This window comes from Otolemur garnettii, unplaced genomic scaffold, assembly GCF_000181295.1.
Source record: "Otolemur garnettii isolate 467f Iridium unplaced genomic scaffold, OtoGar3 scaffold00027, whole genome shotgun sequence".
Taxonomy (NCBI): Eukaryota; Metazoa; Chordata; class Mammalia; order Primates; family Galagidae; genus Otolemur; species Otolemur garnettii.
In genome coordinates this window covers 18,031,172-18,048,703 of record NW_003852422.1, presented here as the reverse complement: position 1 = coordinate 18,048,703, position 17,532 = coordinate 18,031,172, and the positions used below count along the sequence as shown (strand labels likewise).

At 37.8% G+C, this 17,532-nt stretch overlaps 1 protein-coding gene across 1 annotated transcript in view; it reads left to right on the top strand.

The window, feature by feature from the left end:
• Positions 1 to 17,532, top strand: part of WDR7 (WD repeat domain 7) — a 356,864-nt gene that overhangs the window by 165,169 nt on the left and 174,163 nt on the right. The window contains exon 19 of the mRNA XM_012804318.2: positions 1,008 to 1,121. Within this exon, the coding sequence (XP_012659772.1) occupies positions 1,008 to 1,121 (114 nt within the window). The remainder of the gene's footprint in view (positions 1 to 1,007; positions 1,122 to 17,532) is intronic.

Sequence of the window (17,532 nt, the reverse complement as noted above, 5' to 3'; positions counted from 1 at the left end):
TATTTTAGAGACAGGAGTCTCATTTTGTCACCCGTGGTAGAATGCCGTGGCATCACAGCTCACAGCAACCTCCAGCTCTTGAGCTTAGGCGATTCTCTTGCCTCAGCCTCCCGAGTAGCTGGGACCACAGGTGCCCCACCACACTGCTCAGCTGTTTTTTTGTTGCAGTTTGGCTGGGGCTGGGTTTGAACCCACCACCCTCGGTATATGGGGCCAGTGCCTAACTCACTCAGCCACAGGTGCTGCCCGAGCAATTCCTTTTGATAACCTTATAAAAATACTGATCTACCCTATTATTGATTGCCAAATTAGGAATAATGTGGTAGATGCAAATTGATAACAAAATATATACTGAAAAATGGAAAGATAGGTGTGTAAGAAAAAGACAAATGTGTGAACTGAAAAATTCTCAAATGACTTACAGAATAGAAAGTTTTGAACTCCAGACTACTTTGCCTGTCCCGTTCAGTGTAAGTTCTTTGCGTGTGGTAATTATCTCGCCCATCTGACTTTCTTCATAGAGGTGGCTGATGTCCCCTTTCAGGCAGCACATTTCAGGTCTCTTACTTAGTCCTTTTGTCATTATCCTCCTCCCCATCCCCAAGGTCTAGATAGACTTATATTAAAGTTTTAAAATAGTCTTTCACTTTCTAGATATTTTTCCTTTTTATAGCATAATTATTTAAATCAGCTGAAGTAACTATAGCAAAAAAAAAAATAACATGAAAAGGAATCAAGTAAAAATGTAATTCACTTTGGCCTCCTGTTACTGTTTTTTCCAGATCTCAGATAGAAGTAGAGATAGTATATAGCAATGTAAATGTACTTATATACATAAAAATGGACGTTTTATTCAGTGGTTTGTGCCTCTTACTAACTTTGATGAATATATATATTTTTTAATGTATAGTATTTATATTTGGTAAATAAATTAAAAACTTGAGAAATTTTGGTTGACCTTAGTTTTCACTTTTAAAAATGAAATCTATGACTCCCTTTTGTTTTAGCTGGAGTCACAGCAGAAGCCATGCAGACTATCACCACCACTTCGGAGGCCTCTGGGCCTGAAGCCAAAGTCCAGGAGGAAGAGCATGACCTTGCTGACGACGACATCACCACCGGTAAGTGTGAGCATCTTTAACACCGTCTGGATGGAGCTTTGTTCAGTATCGCAAAGTGTTTTCTAGGTTATTTGTAGTAGGATTAAGTATTTTGATGGGAAGGGTAGAAACTTGTACTGATAGTGTGTTTAGTATTATGAGACTCTTTAGGGTTCTCTTTGAGAAGATGAAGGAAGTGGAACTGTTTATTTGGTTGAGGTTTGCTAATTATAGCTGCAACAGTGGACCTGCTAGCTGTGCACTTGTTTTCTGGAGACCTTTTAATCCAGAGGACCATTTCTAAAGCCTTGGATTATGTAGAGGAAATATGCATTAGGTTATGAAAGATTTTGCAATTGTAAGGTAAACTTAAGAATCCTAAAGTTATAATAGCAATATATAGAATGCAGCCTAAGGAAACTTACAGATGCTCTTTATACCATAGCATGAATGGTGCTTCTTAAACTTGCTTATTACCTTGTTTGGATAGTGAACATTCTTATTTCTGTAATTTATCACATAACCAGTGATAAATTTTTTATATCTTCAAACCAGTTTCAAATACTGGATCTGTAAATTCATTCAGCTCAACATCTTTTAATGCACAGAGGATAACAACTACCAGGTATAAATATTATTATTGGTATTAAGGTTGATAGAGTTGTTTTTGCTATGGATTGTTACAATTTAAAATCTGACTATAGGGCAGCACCTGGGGCTCAAAGGAGTAGGGCACTGGCCCCATATACTGGAGGTGGTGGGTTCAAACCCAGCCCTGGCCAAAAACTGCAAAACAAACAAACAGAAAATCTGACTATAAAATCTACATTTATTGTGAAGCAAAATATATTAACTTAATAGTAATTAATAATTTAAAAAGAATCATGCCTAGAAAATATCAGTAAAATTTTCAACAAAAATTAAACAGAGGAAGAAGCATTAAAGGTAGATGGGAATTGTTATTACTTGCTTTCTTTTAAAGCTTTGTGTGGTAGGTTCTTTACTCTTGAATGTCTGTGAATTGTTTTCACTGGGAAGATGTTCAGAGAGCCTAATGATCACTCTCCTGAAAATGTACATGGCCTATATTTATAAACCTGTAGCCCCATACTTAACTAAGTATTGCCAAAGCTGGGTAGCATTTGATTTTTAGTAAAAGTGAGGTGATGGTGGTGGCTGTTCCTTGTTACTTTTTAATCGTCTTTAGTGTATAAGCTCATTGATGAAAAATATCATCAAACTTACATATAAAGAATTTCAATGACTTCCATCTTTTCTGAAAGTCCTTGGGCACTTTATAAATAGTAGAGTTTGTTTCAGTAGCTACTTAAGGAAGTCTGTTTCATTTGCAGATGTTCAAGCTAATTCTTGTTTTATTCAGTTTTCATTGCTTTTTATACTGTTATAGGAATGTCTTGTTATTTAATTCCCTGTAAACTTTAAAAGTGCTGTAGTCTATAAAAAGTAGTCGTTTAATTCATAAGAAAAAATAATTTGTCTTTGCAATAGTGAAATAACTCAATATGCATTCTGGAATAAAAGCTGAATTTTTGAGAAGACAAGAAAGCATTATTAAATCAGTACATTGAAATTTTGAATTATTCACTACGAAAGTCATTATAGCATGTGATGGTTTTTATTTTATTGTTAACAAAATCAAGACGCTTAAAAATGCAAACCTAATTGGGAGACTCAATTAATGTTACATATATTACATTTTAATCTGTAAAAAGTTTGGTTAAACATGTGATAAATGGCATTTAATAGTTGATTTATTTATTTATTTTATGCCGTGGGTACTAGAGGTGAGCATGTTCAATATCCACAGGATTTAAATAACTAAAAAAGGCTTCCTTAACATGTTGTCAAAGCAACTAGCATGCTGGAGTCTGTGGATCGTTCAAGGCACCTTTAGATGGGGTGACTTGATTAAGCTGTGTTATAGATTTTTGTGAGGGTTTAGAAGAAAACCGCATTTCTTTTTATTGACTAGAATCCTGTATAAATAGCATTATGAAAAATATGGTAGGTGCATTGAAAGAAACCTGTTTAAAGCATAGTAATCTTATTCCAGGGTAACCAGCATTGTTGAGTACCAGTACTACAAAAAGCAAATCTGGCCAGGTTAGCCGTTCAGATAATTTTCTCAGTTACTTTAAAGGTATTATTCTTATATCTCTTTGTACAATAAATACAAATTCTATTTTGATATTTTGAGTGAATTCTTATTTAGAAGCTCTAGTTAGGCTACTGTGTATAGTTGTATTAATTTTATTATCGTAGTAATCTGACACTTGATTCTTACAAACAATCTGAGCAAGCTAGCAGTTCAAATGTGAGGTATGATTTAGTGCTTTCACTGAGACAGAATAAACATTTTCAAAATTGTTGTTTGGGGTGCAAGTGAGCCAGGTCTGAATGCTGTCTTGTGACCCTTGCATGTGAATCTAGCAGCCTTTGTTAGTGTTTGCCTTATAAAAGTAAAGAAGCGTGGATGAAGCTGTGTAAGTGTTGGCGATGATCAATTGGAACTAATTAAATTTGTTTGAAATGAAGAGTCCTAACAGGAAGAGAACAGCTGGAAAAACTAGGAGGAAAAAAATTGGGCCTTGATTGAGACAATTTAAACCTTCACCCTGTCATTTAAAAAGTAGGCTACAGCTTCTTTCTATATCTCTCTTTTTAAAGCTAATATCTATTGATCGGCTTCACCAAGTAATGCCAACACGGCTTGGTCAACACACATACTCAGTTTTAGTTAGCATTCTGTCTTAATGTTCATCAAATTTTTTCTTTTAACCACGTTTTAAATTCATATCATAGCTATATTAGCCATTTTGATGGGTTAATACTCTTTTTAATGTAGGAAAATATTAAAACCTAGCCCACATTTTTTATGTTGCACAGTGTATGCTTAGCAATGTATTTTATTGTTTAATGGAATTATTTCAGGTTTTATAAGACTGGTTATTTAAATGCTATGTATTTTATAATACTCTGTACATCTATTTCAATAGCAATAATATTATTTTCTGGTAAAAATAGTATTAAGATTATTTCTAGATTACAATTTCATAGTCACAAGAATATTGCTCTGTGTATGTGTTTTTGCTTTTGTATGTATTCTTTAGCATTATTAACTTAAAAGATATATAAATATAGAACCAATATTTATAAGTAGTGTATTTTTATTTTCCTTAGGACATTAATGGGTCTTAATATTAATGGAGTAAATTTCAAAAAACCCGACATAGATAGAAAACATTTTGATGAATCATAATCTACTTTTTTAAAGATAGACCTTTTATGTGACTTAATTTTCCTTTCTGTATCTTTCATCATGGTGAAGGATAGAATTCTGATTGAGGCTGAAGGGATGCGTTCTCACTCTGTGTGTTACATTTTAAAACAACCTACCCCTAATTCCAGGCCGAAACAAATTTTGAAAGGATTTCACTCACAAACCTGCATGTATGCCTTTACGAAAGTCCCTCTATTATTTGAAGGGTGGTACTTTGGTGTCTTACCTCTTGTTCGAGATAGCAAGGACACAAACTGACCATATAACAGGAATAAACGGTCAAGAGTCACTGACACTGTCAAAAAGGACAGCCTGAGCCAAGGTCGGCAGCACTGCCGACAGATTCAACTGTTTGGAACAAAAGCAACCATGATCTGTAGATCGAAGTGGATACATTGACTATATTTAGTGTATTTTTTGGTGTGTTTTTTAATAAAATTGTAATTGCTAATGTTTTAATTACCAATTCAGGGGCAAATACATCTCTTCCTATGACTGATAAGTAGGTGCTCAGAATAAATGCATTTTGCTGTTGTTTATTTAGTGCTGATGGAAGCTGTGTGTGCCGGGTTCCCTCCTCAACCCTCCCCCAGTTGCTTTCTACGCACATATATTTTAAGTTCAATTTCTTGCAGTTTTGCATTTTAGTAATTTAAAGTTTTAAACTTCTCTGAGGACATTTTATTTTATGATCAATTGATGTGTGATTTTCTGTAGATGTGCCTCTGTGTTTTCTCTTTTTTTTTTTTTTTTTTTTGAGACAGAGTCTCACTATGTCACCCTTGGTAGAGTCTGGTGGTGTCACAGCTCACAGCAACTTCAAACTCTTGGGTTTACATGATTCTCTTGTCTCAGCCTCCCCAGTAGCTGGGACTACAGGTGCCCGCCACAATGCCTGGCTATTTTTTGTTGTTGTTGTTGTTGTTGTTATAGTTATCATTGTTGTTTAGCAGGCTCAGGTCGGGTTCGAACCCACCAGCCCTGGTATTTGTGGCCAGTGCCCTAACCACTGAGCTACGGGTGCTGAGCCACTGTTTTCTTGGAATTATAGAATCTAAGTTTTTCTGTAGGTGGGAACTTAGAGGCTAATTTATCTTACTTTCTCATTTTACAAATGAATAAATTAATGTCATTCTTTCCTGAGGAACTTATATGACTGATGGCCGGTGTCATACGACATCTATTTGACTTCTCAGGTGGAAGAGTCCATAGCACGATTTAACATGGAAAGACTGCATAGTAATTGGAAGTAGTAATACGTGTATCATTAATAATATTAATAATGTATTGAAGTACTCTTGGCAGTCATCCAATCATTCATTCAATAAATATTTTTGGAGCCCTCCAGTGCCACACACTGTTCAGGATACATCCTTGAGTAAAAATAAACATTAATAATTGTCCTGTGGAGCTACATTCTGGTGGGAAGAGGCAGACAAGACAACAAGTAAATAGATACACAGTTGGTTAGAAGGTGAGAAGGGCCACGGAAAGAGGATAAAGTAGGGAAGGATGAGAGAAGTTGAAAGTCATATCAATCAGCAGCTTTCTGTACATCAGACACTTCATACCTCACTCTTACAAAATTGCTTTGAAGTAGATACCAGTATTTTTCCAGATATTACAAGTGAAGAAGCAAGCTTTGAGAGGTAACGTATTTTATGGGTTCACATATTTACCAAGTAATAGATCTGGGATTAATATGAGTCCTCCTTGATTCCAAAGCTTATATGTCTTAAGCACCACCTGGCACTTCACAGTCTCACTCAAACTCATTCAACTTTGGAAGATTTTTGTTTTCTTTCTTTTGAAATGTGAGATGATGTCACCGTCTGCCTTTATTACTTAGGATGTCAAGTAACTGCTTTTCTGGTTATCTAATGTCATTACTTACGGTGAAAACATGTTCTGAATTTAGACCAGGAGATCATCTCCTTTAGGGAAAAAAAAAATCACATATTTGTTCTTTAAATTTTCAGACATTGTTTAGAACTGCTGTGATACGAGACTATAAGTCCAAGTACGTTTTCATTACTAAACAGTCATTTTATTGCATACTTATACAATGGAATGTCTGTCTAGCTTTTTGAAGTCATCAATATAAAATGATACTTAACATATATTCATACACTGAAGTCAGCATCGCTAGTGTATTAAGATATATGAATAGCCAAAAATTACTTCTAGTCTGAGACTAAATATTCATACATTTTACCACTTACTAAAGATCCTGCTCGTAAGATGTGTAAAATGGTTTACATTTGTTCTGACTGAACGATATGGAATTTACCCTGTTAAAGTGCAGACAAGCTACGCAGAACTAAATATGAGACGTGTCGTATTCAGGAGCCAGAAGTGCTTTTCAGTCAACTAACACGAGTCTTCCTCCGGTACCCTTTGCCTTCCTCGTTCTTTAACTTATAATTGACAGTCTAGAAAGTAGGACAGGTTTATGTGAATTTTAAATCACTTGCTCTAAATTGTTATCACTGCCTGTGCTTTTGACTTTCTGTGTTAGCTCCTGTAAAATACATGGGTTTATGATATTAGGGCTCTTAGATAATGATATGTTGCTAAAGCCATGGTTTATTTACTGCATAGTTTTTGTGAAAACAGGTTTGAAGAAAAGGAAAAGTATGGATTGTATAGTTTTCTGAGTGAAATATATAATTTCAAATAGTTTACCTTTTATTCTCTTTTCAAGATGAGGGAATAAAATGTAAATTAAAGTATTTCTTTTGTTTAGGGTTTACGTGTTTCCCCGAAAATAAGACACTGTCTTATATTTATTTTTTCTCAAGAAGACACACTAGGGCTTATTTTCAGGGGATGTCTTATTTTTATTAGGTATAATACAACAATCTACATTGATTCAAATACAGTTAAGTGATCTTCTTCTGGAACCTGACATGGGGAGCCAACCTTGTTGGTGGGGCTGGCGCTAGTGATGCGTGAACTCCTTTCCCCTAGCTGTTCGCACGTGCGCAATAGGATGCCTGTGACGGTGGTGACCACGCGTGTACTTGGGCATGTGCCAACAGCTGGGAGAAAGGAGCTGTGGCAGATAAAAGGTATTCCAGTCTTCCTTACCACTCTCCACGGAAATGCAGGGTGGGGCTACACAGATACGCTGCATAGCCACGCCCATCACTAGGTCTTATTATCAGGGTAGGGCTTATATTTAACAAATGCATAGAAATCCTGCTAGGGCTTATTTTTTGGGTAGGTCTTACTTTCAGGGAAACATGGTAGTGCTTGGCTTTCATTGTATGTTGATAGGGTAATAGAATATTTCTAAATATGGTAATTTTTGCATTTGAGTGTTTTTGATGTGGATGGTAAAACATAGTAAAACTAATGCCGTATAATACTGAAACTCATCCTCTTTTCTCAGATTTTCTCTTTGGGTGGCTTACTTTGCCTGCTCTCTGGTTTTAGCCACCACTTCCATGCCTGTGACCGTCAAATCTGCCTCTTCAACCTCGGCTTCTAAGTGTCACATTCACATGTTCTCCTATGCCAAATCCAGAAGCAGCTCATAGTTCTTCCTAAAATTCATCTGCTTTCATATTTATACCTCAGGCATCATTAGTGTTGCTGTTAATCCCCCTACATCCCAGGCTAGAAACTGAGGATTGCTCCTGCCTTTCCCACTTCCAACTACAGCCACACAGAGTTGGTACCAGTTCTCATAAAGTGAACCTCATAAATATCTCTTAGTGGTTTTCCTCTTCTGTTTCCACAAAGAATACTTAGTTCCAGATTTCCATTTTTTTCTTCTTTGGATCATTTTTCTTCTCTGTGTCTTCATTCTCTTGCCCCCATCCAGATCATGCCTTCCATTATTCTGAGAGTTCCAGAAGCCTGTTTATCACCCTCATTAACACTGTTTAATGACTTTCCATTGATTATAACACAAAATCTAAACACCTTAGCAAGATACCTAAGGTTCTTGAAGTACAGGCTGCATCAGCTGCTGTAGTAACACTACTTGTGCAGCGCGCCCAGCTGTCTGTGATTCATACTTTGCAGGTGCCCCTCTGTCTGCTGTGCACTCTCCACCCTCTCACATGTGCAGGTTGAAACTGCACAGTTCCCTTAACCCAGCTAGATATCACTGTTGTCATGAAGCCCTTCTGAACCCCCCTTATATAATGCCTTCCTGGTGGTCTTAGATGCATTTCTGCTTTTGGAACATAATATTATGTAGCAGTAAGGGTAAGGGTATCTATAATATTGCTAAGTGGTCATTTAACTTGCTCTCTGCAATTCCTACATGGACATATGATTTTTATCTCTTTGTATTTCGAGCACGAGAATAGTCAATACCCTAGTACATAGCATCTTGTCAACAAATGTTTGTTGAATGAAAGATGGAATTAATGAATTTAGGCAGCTACTCATATTTCAAATATCACTTCTTCTGTATTAATACTATGAGTTTATTTAAGTCTGTTTACTATATACATAGTATTGGTAACATACTTAATGTGTCCTTAACCACCTCCCTTATTTGGTGGGTCTTTAGTGGCTCAGATAAATTTGTAACAGATTGGTGAGGGAGTAGAGGCCTATTTGCAGAAAACTTATCTCTTGATATTGTGAAAATGAGACTTGGAACAGATCTGAAAACATAATTAGCTCTACTGAATTAGTCAGTGTTGTTTCCCATTTAAAAGTTTATCTTTTTCCCTTAGAAAAAATATGTCTTGAAAATTAGAAGGGTGTGATGCATAGGATTTAAATGAGAACAAATAGGAAAAACATCCTGGAACCAACTTACGTCATTTTGTGGCATGAATCTTAGTGAGTGGGTAGAACATGGGCTGTGCGACTGTGACTTACACCAGCGGAGAAGCAGCCTCTGAGGCCTCGCAGAGTCTTCTTTGTGGTTCGCATTGACCTTGCAGGTCGGGGGACCGGGGAGGTGTCCTATGGCTGAGCGTCCTAGTTGTCTGGGAGTCTGGGTTAGGGTGCCATCTCTTTGCTCATGCCTCTCTTCCTTCTGCACTTGGCTCTTTTCTTTGCCCAGGTAGCTGTGTCACCTCATTTCGAGGCTCAGTCCTGTGAGTGAAGCCAAAGTTTCTTGTGCTTTTCCTGGAGGTAGAGATCTCAGTGTAACCATTGTTTAAGAAATCTCTCTGGGGCTTGGTGGCCCACACAGGAGAAGCAAGGTGGTTCTGTGTGAGGAAAGATGGGGAGATGGGGAGATACTCGTAGGAAGGAGAGACCTGCTCCTTTTAGGGGCCCCAACATTTAAACCCGTGCTCCTGAAGACTGAGAATGTGCCCTTGAGTGGACGCAGTCAGTGACTTAGCACTCAGGATGCTCCCTTTTCTTGTCCATTGAAAACTTGAAGTTACACACACAGGCTTAATATCTTCAAATGTATTTGTTGAAAGGCCTGGCATGGCGGAACTTGCCTACCAAAAACTTCAAAAGAGAAAGAGGAAAGAGCAGGGATGACAGATGGCTAATACACTCCGTGTGAATGTTCATTTTCCCTTCAAACAAATTTTTAGGGCTTTATAAATGAGAAATCTATTTACTACCAATGTATTTTGACCAAGAAAGTTTGTGTATTTAATTAACTAAACCTCACAAATCATCAGAGGTGCTGTCTCTTTCATAATATTAATAATATTTTTCAAAAAAAAAGAAATAGTATTTTCCAATAAGAGAACAGTTTTTTTTAAATGTATATGTAAAGACTTCACATGTAATACTTTTGCAAGAAGTTGAGCAAATACATAGCAACTGACATCAGCTTAGCAAACCCATGTAAAAGAAGAGATTTTAGAATTCAAGGGGAGGTTAGTGACGCAGTCGCATTTATTGAGTGCCTAAGATGTGTCAGGCTGCACCTTGCCTCTTTTTGACCTGCACGACAACTCATGTGTTAGGTCCTTTTTATCACTTCCATTTTACAAGAGAGGAAAACCAGACCCAGAAAGTTAAAGTGACCTGTTACGTAAAACCCACAAATAGAAATGGCAAAGACTAGATTTCTAAATGGAAGTAATTTGTTTAAAATCAGGTCATTTAAAAAACCTTACAATCGCCATCCTAAATATGCACTTAAATTAAAAAAAAATACGAAAGATCAGAGAAACAAATATATTCATTATGATACATTATTTTCTTTTTGTGGGATATAGAAACTTCTATTTTAATTTTTAGCATACTTTAACTTTTTATATAGGAAATATTTAAAATGTGAAGAAAAGATTTTCTATTTTCTTAAAAGATAAACATTCAGTATTAAGAATAATTTTTAATATTTTCTAGATAAATCAGAATTTGTATTTTATGTTCCCATGAAACCACACTCATACCAACACACAGTATTAGATTACAAACCCTTAAGGTTTGTTTTTACGTTAATGTTATATATTTATTTCTTTTTATTTGTCTTGTCTTTTTTTTTTCGAGACAGAATCTTACTCTGTCACCCTGGATGGAGTGCCCTGGCATCATCATCATTGTAGCTCACAGCAACCTCAAATTCTTGGGCTCAAGCAAATCCTCTTGCCTCAGCCTCCCAAGTAGCTGGGACTCCAGGTGCCCACCATGATGCCCAGTTAATTTTTCTTTTTTTTTTTAAAGTAGAGCTAGTGCCTCGCTCTTGCTCAGACTGGTCTGTAACTCCTGGGCTCTGGAGTTGTGCTTGCAGAGTGCTAAGATTACAGGCATAAGCAACTTTGGCTGGCCAATATATATTTATTTCTTTTGCTAAATTTTGACCAACTAGGAAAAGCAGAAATACTTAATTGGCTAAGGATGTAGGAGCTACATTTAAGCACTTGGGGTTTGGGAACACGTCCTGTGAGTGAATTAACCTTGAGGATGAACTTAAAGCTTGGCCCTTTGGGATAATACCTCATGGACAAGAATGAACTGCATTAGATCGTGGCACGCTATTATATGTCTGTATATTATGTGAATTGCCCTTATAATTGATATCAAACACATAAGACCAAAAGTTGTAATTCACAAAGGTAATGACAACAATGTCTCATAATTCACAGACTTTCTGTCACAGCTGTGAATAATTACTTTTCTGTGCAAACCATGTTAAAGGGGAAAAACAGGTTTTAAAATGGATGTTGGGTTTTGAAGAGTCCTTGGTCCAGATACTTTACTTCTTTAAAAAAAGATAATTAAATTTACTAGCAATCTTACATTTTCCCCCCTGGATTAAAATCAGTGGTTAAGCTTAAAGGCTTTTAAGCTTAATTTAAAATTTTACATCACCAAATGAACAGTAACATTTAGTCATTGAAGTGGAGATAATTGTGAACCTGACTGCATTTCCTTCTCATCTGACATACCAACAAACAGTGTCTTCCCTCACATGTAGGGTAGAAAAGTCAAGTGCAACTTTTTTCTCATTTTTTTCATTGTAACTATCCTAATTAAGGATGGATGGATTAATACTACTTTAAAAAGATTCAGAGAAGGGTGGCACCTGTGGCTCAGAGGAGTAGGGTGCCAGCCCCTTATGCCGGAGGTGGCGGGTTCAAACCCAGCCCCGGCCAAAAAGAACTGCAAAAAGAAAACAAAAACAAAAAAACACAAAAATATTCAGAGAATCTGAACTATCTACTCTCTGTTTGGCCCTTTCATGTATGTTTTTTTTAAGTGTGGTTAGTACCCCTGAAAGTACAAAGTATTCTAATTTATTCAACAAAAGCATTAGTATAAATACTTTATATCTTTTATCATCAAATTTTATGGAGGGTTTAATAAAGCAGGCCTCCAGTGGACAAGCTGATGATGGAGTTTTAGATACAGGGTGTATACCTGCATGCACTGCACATGTGACACACCTGTGTATAATAGACTTTAGGGTAGGAGAAATCAGAGCACCAGGGCTTAATTAAGCTTAGGCATTATCTAAGTGATAAGCTTGTATTCCTGGCAAGAGTGGAAAGACTTGGGAAAAGCTTTTGGGTTAAAGCTGTTAGTTTACAGACTTAGAAGCAAGTGATCTTGGCGGGGTTGGGGGGTGGGAGGTAGATCAGAATGATCTTGTAGGAGCTGGCAGACTGGCCGTGTCATCGAGGAACACAGGTAAACTCCCAGGTCTGGCATGCTAGTTTGGAAAGTAGCTAATTTTACATTCTATACTGTGTGTTATTTTAAAACTGAGTTGATGATTAAACAGTGAAGGCAGAAGAAATGTTGAAGGAATGTAGTGGCTGTATGCCCGATGTGCTTAATTCTCCTTCCATGGGTTTTTTTTTTTTCTTTCAACAGACATTTTGGAACACCTGCTCGATAGGGTGCACGTGGTCGAAACTGAGTCTAGAGTAGAGTTTAGGCTGTAAGAGGCAACACTGAGGATGGTCTTTGGGAATTTTTCACCTAAAGAACTGGTATTAGAGGTTCTCTAAACTCATATTACTATGATATAAAACTTACATTAAACATATACACCCACATATTTCTTAGTGCATCTATAGATTTTTGCTAGATTTTGTAGCAGTGAGAGTGAAATAGATTTACATCAACTGGGTGGAAAGCTGATCTACAAGAGTAGATAGATATGCAATTAGAGTGTTTAAAAATAAATCCGTTTTAAGGCTTTAGCATTGTATTCAAATCTGAGCTTCCCTGCCTGTTCATTATACGGCCTCATGGGAGTTGTTTGACCATGATGAGCCTCAGTTATCTCACCTGAAATATGGGGATGATAAGATTGTTGAGAAGATTCAATGAGATGATGCACGGAGGGGTCTTAGCAGAGGTGGCACGTAGTAAGTGTTCAGTAACTGTTAGGCACCTCCTCCTTCTCCAGCATCATCCTCAAGCAGTTTGCTTTAATACGTAGAATAAATGGTTTGTAGCTAGCTTGTAATTATTTATAATAACTCAGTTCTTTGAGGTGGCTTGATGGTGTTCATTCTAAGTAGTTTGAGCATTCCTTCCAAGGACATAAACTTGCTAGGAAAATTTATACTTTACACATCATGAAATAGCTGCATCCAAAACTTCCATTCAGGGCGGCGCCTGTGGCTCAGAGGAGTAGGGCGCTGGCCCCATATGCCAGAGGTGGTGGGTTCAAACCCAGCCTCAGCCAAAAACTGCAAAAAACAAAAAACAAAACTTCCATTCAAATTTTCAGAAATTTCTGAAAGTCAGCTCATGAATTATATTTTCTTAAACAATTTCACATTGGCTTCTTTTCTTTGGTTTATTGTCTAGGTTGAATTTGGTTGACAAGGATGAATCATTTGAAATAGAAATAGTAACAGCCTTAAAAGTAGCTAAGGTAGAGTTAAGCTATATATTCAGAACTAAGTTCAGCCAGTGGTGATTGGTGAGGAGCAGACAGGGGATAGTAGAGACAGGCTCTCTGAGTATCCTGATACGACCATTTGTTTGAGAGTCACTGCTAGACTTAGGAAAACACGTTTGAAAAATCACAGTGAGATGGATGTGGTCCATCTTAAAAGACAATAAAAATTGAAGGATCAAAGAGGCTCTTCACCCTCCTATCAGCAACAGTCCTGCCAAGAAAGAAAAAGGGAAAACTTCTCGTGCAAGTCGGGAAGGGTGCTTTTTCATTAGCTCAGTTTTTAAAAGGGTAAGTTCAAAAGGAGAATAAAATATATCAAATCAAATGTCAACTAAGTGTGAGAGTGCAATGTAGACATTTTCAGAAGTGCGAGATATCAAAAATCTATCACCATGCCTTTTCTTGGGATCTAATGGAGAGTGTCACTCCGCCAACATAAGGGAGTAAACTAAGAAAGAGGAAGCCTGGGGTCCAGTGATCAGATGACTGAGCTTGTAGAATCTGGCTCACTCTCTGGTGCTTTCAAACCCCATGGTTGTAGGTGGCACCTGCTGGGACTGTGACCCCCAGGAACCCAGCCCCCTGAGGATTGCTTGCTAAAGGGAAACCTGGTAGATTAGCATTTGTTCTGCAAAGTCCATCAGCCTTCCCCACGTGAAGAGTTTCAGTGAATGACGGGATTGATCTCATTAAGGTTTCTTCAGATGTGTCAAACTGCGTTCCAGATATTTGGCCAAATCTAACTGTTTCACCTTCAAGCCTGGGCTTGATCTCTACTCTCTTGTCTTCTCACCTACATTCCAGATTTACACCTCTGGGTGAGAATTTGGGGGTTATTGAAACACAGGGAAATCCAAGAAAATAACAAGTAAGAGCAGGTATTAACTGTGAAGAGGAACAAAAAGTAGTGCTGAAAAAGTGACCACAGAGCACGTGATTAGCTGTGAATGGCAGGCATGAATCATGAAAACAGAAACTTTGATAATAAGAACTGTGATGTAGTAAATGGACAAGCAGAGGAAGCAAGCAGCAGACAGAAATTATGAATATGATATGTGTACGGGGGTGTGTCCAAGTTCTGTGTCCCTGAAAGAACTCAATTTCCATTGACAGTGGCACACAGTCATAAATTTAAAGATGGATAAGCCTAAAACTGAAAAATTAGGAAGCAATAGCACAGAATTTTCTAAAATAGTAGAAAATGATGGCTTTGCAGAGGAGAAGGTGGCGGTGGGGCTGAGGGACTGCTGCTTTTTTATACCAACTCCCAGAACTCTTTGACTTTTTATTTTTACTCTTTTAGACACAGGGGTCTCACTCTGTCATCCCGGCTAGAGAACAGCGGCTCAATTGTAGCTCACTGCAGCCACAAACCCCTGGGCCCAAGAGATCCTCCTGCTTCAAACTCCTAAATATCTTTGACTTTGATATAATAGAAACTAAATTAAAAAACATATATTATATATGTAATATATATATTATATATGTAAAACATATGTATATGTAATTTTTAAAAATAGAGCAAGGGCGCACATAACCAAAGGTGGGTAGTTGACACAAAGGTGACACAAATCATGTCACCCAGTCCAAGCCAGAGTGAGCTGGAAACTCGCAGAATGTGTGTCTGTCTCCTCTTCCCTCCCTCCTCCCATTCTTTCCTCCTCGCTCTGTTACAAACCAGGAGAAGGTGAAGAGAGATATCCACTGTGGTGTGAGATAGTATAGGATGGAGGGGGAGAGTCTCTAAACATGCCCAGCTGACATGAGTACAAGGGTGAAGAGAACTCAGATATTTTATGTTTGTTTTTCCTTACATTCTAATAAACTGCATCTTACGATGATGAAATGCAGGGATAAAAGAATTACCCTCAGTTAATTTTGTGTTATGTACATATAAATAACATGCACATTTTAGTTTTTATTGTATCAAAGTCAATGATAGGCAGATGGACAAAAGATCTAAGAAGCTCTAAGCTGGTCAGTGTGTCCCGTCCACATATCTGAGAAATCTGTAGTAAATTATTAAATAAGGTTTGGGAGCGCCCTGCAGAAAAAGTGAGACTCGGCACAGGTTCCCTGAGCCTTCCCACACACTTGGATTTTATCACGGTATTTCAGTTGTGTTGATTTTTATTACTGTCCATCACCTAAAATAATTCTGATGTTTTGGCATAAAATTTGTACGATTCATCATAAAATGACACTTACCCTCTTCTGCGGGGTTGGCTGTGTCCAGCCCACAGTGGATGCGTTATTCAGTTGATAGTAAGCTTTCCTCTTGATGAATTTAGATTTTTTGGAATTTGGTGTGACATTACTTGTTAGTGTCGTTACTTGCACAAGCATCTTTTTCTAACGCCCTACTCGTTATTTTCTCATGGTGAATTTGTCAACTGGCTCAGGGATTTAGGGAAGAGGACCTCTGAAAAGTGGGAAAAGATCTCCAAAGAAAATCCCAGAAATACAGCCCAAGTTAGCCTGTCACTACGAATAATCACTACCGAAGTGCTGCCTCCGAGTCCCTTCTGAGCACTACACTCTGTTACTTGTGATACTAGAGGTGTCTGACTCACTCATGGATTCATGGGGAAGTTTTTGCACCTTCCTTTCTCGGGGTATCCCAAATTGTAGCCAGGGAGGCACCTTCAGATTATTTGAGGCCTGTTTTGCTTATCTGTGGTGTTGGAGATCATGAAAATTATGTACGGACCTTTTTGTTTTAAGAAAAGTTTTAAGCCAGGTAAGGACGTCAGCTGATTTGCCATTAGTCAAGGCACTCTGACTATAGATGCCAGATACCATACTGAGGAGCATTGCTGGGGCAGGTGGGTATACAGCGGGCTGGCAGGGAGATGATAAGGGCCCGAACTGAGGTAGCCCACCAGCAGGTCCTCTAGGTGTACAATTAAAATAAGCTAATTGGTACCTAATAGTAACTAAAAATTCCAATAAAATGAATGTTTACTTTACAGATATCGATGGAAGTAAAATTATTATGTTTTATAAGTGGTTTACTGTGAGTTTAGTATAGACCATATTGGTGTCATTCACGTGCCATGTAAGAATCCTTTCATTCTTTTTTCTTTTCTTTTCTTTTTTTTTTTTTTTGACAGAGTCTCATTCTGTTGTCCTGGGTAGAGTACCATGGCATCCTAGCTCACAGCAATCTCAAACTCTTGGGCTCAAGTGATCCCCTTGCCTCAGCCTCCCAAGTAGCTGGAACTACAGGTGCCTGCCACGGGCCCAGCTAAAGAATCCTTTCTACCCTACTTCCCCTTTTCCTATAAGGGGGGAGTACCTTAAGATTGAAAAGATTTTATTTATAATCTAATAGCTAGATTCTGGATTCTGGATCATTTCTTACCCACTGCAAGGAGTTCCTTATACCAAATCACTGAGCATAAAGGTTAACCAACCTTTACTCACTGTGTTAATTTTCCTATTGTACATAATAAGTTACCACAAATTAAAATACCCACATTCATTGTCTGAAAGTTTTCACAAGTCAGGGAATCAGGGCCCAGCTTACCTATATTCTCTGCTCCAGAACATACAAGGCTGCCATCAAGGCTTTAGCCAGGGCTAGGTCTTATCTGAGACTTGGGGTCCTTTCCCAGTCTCACATGCTTATTGGCAGGATTCGCTTCCTTGTGGTTGTAGGACTGGGGTCCTCAGCTCTCATCCATGGCTTCCTGCCACATGGCCCTGACCACAGTCATTTCCCAGCTTGCATCTTCAAAATCAGCATGAGACTCTCTCTGGAATCTTACATACTGTATACTGAAACCTTATCATGAGAGAGCCGTACAAAGTAACCTTCTTATGGGAGT